General features: G+C 40.7%; 1 protein-coding gene across 1 annotated transcript; it reads left to right on the top strand.

Annotated features, from left to right (window-relative positions):
* LOC122914382 (olfactory receptor 4C11) lies at positions 1-933 on the top strand. Its single transcript, XM_044261001.1, has one exon. The coding sequence runs from the start codon at positions 1-3 to the stop codon at positions 931-933; it is 933 nt and encodes a 310-aa protein (XP_044116936.1).
* The last annotated feature ends 211 nt before the right edge of the window (positions 934-1,144 follow it).

Genomic DNA, 1,144 nt, shown 5'->3' with positions numbered 1-1,144 from the left:
ATGCAACAAAATAACACCGTAACTGAGTTCATACTGTTAGGATTGACCCAAAATCCCATGAGACAGAAAATGGTATTTGTAATATTCTTCATTTTTTATGTGGGGACCGTGGTAGGGAATTTGCTTATTATTGTGACCATCAAGTCCAGCCGGACACTTGGAAGCCCCATGTACTTTTTCCTATTTTATTTGTCCCTTGCTGATTCCTGTTTCTCAACGTCCACAGCCCCCAGACTAATTGTGGATTCACTCTCTGCAAAAAAAATCATATCTTACAATGAGTGCATGACTCAAGTCTTTGCCCTACATTTGTTTGGCTGTATGGAGATCTTTGTGCTCATCCTCATGGCTGCTGATCGTTATGTGGCCATCTGTAAGCCCTTACATTACCCAACCATCATGAGACGACAGGTCTGCACCATCCTTATTGTTCTTGCATGGATAGGGTCTTTTATCCATTCTATAGCCCAGATTATCCTGGCCTTGAGACTGCCTTTCTGTGGACCCAATTTGATTGATCATTACTGCTGTGATTTGCAACCCTTGCTGAAACTTGCTTGCATGGACACCTATAGGATCAACCTACTGTTGGTGTCCAACAGTGGGGCCATTTGCTCAAGCAGTTTTGTGATTCTGATGATCTCATACATTGTCATCTTACATTCCTTGAGAAATCACAGTGGAGAAGGGAGGAAAAAAGCTCTCTCAACTTGCACTTCTCACATCATAGTAGTAATCTTATTCTTTGGTCCATGTATATTCATATATACACGCCCCCCAACCACTTTCCCCATGGACAAGATGGTGGCTGTATTTTATACTATTGGGACCCCTTTTCTCAACCCACTCATCTACACCCTGAGGAATGCAGAAGTGAAAAATGCCATGAGAAAGCTCTGGCATATCAAAATTTCCTCAGGAAGCAAAAGATGAATTGAGGACTTTGGTTGATTACTTAACCTGTACACAGATCAAATATGATAGTGTATATCTTGACTTGCTGGATGCACTCTAAAAAAGGCAACTGATTTCCTTTTTTTTTTTTTTTTTTTGTACTTCTGTGCTCAAACTAGTAGCTTCCATCATAACGACAGCCTGGGTCTTATTTTCCTGAGAGCTCAACTTTGACACTATGAATTATGAA

This window comes from Neovison vison, chromosome 7 (assembly GCF_020171115.1).
Source record: "Neovison vison isolate M4711 chromosome 7, ASM_NN_V1, whole genome shotgun sequence".
In the NCBI taxonomy this organism is placed as follows: Eukaryota; Metazoa; Chordata; class Mammalia; order Carnivora; family Mustelidae; genus Neogale; species Neogale vison.
The sequence above is the reverse complement of the archived record's forward strand: the minus strand, read 5'-3'. Positions and strand labels throughout refer to the sequence as shown.

Excerpts from the sequence above, each read along its gene's own strand:
- LOC122914382 (XM_044261001.1), top strand. The coding sequence starts at position 1 with ATGCAACAAAATAACACCGTAACTGAGTTCATACTGTTAGGATTGACC.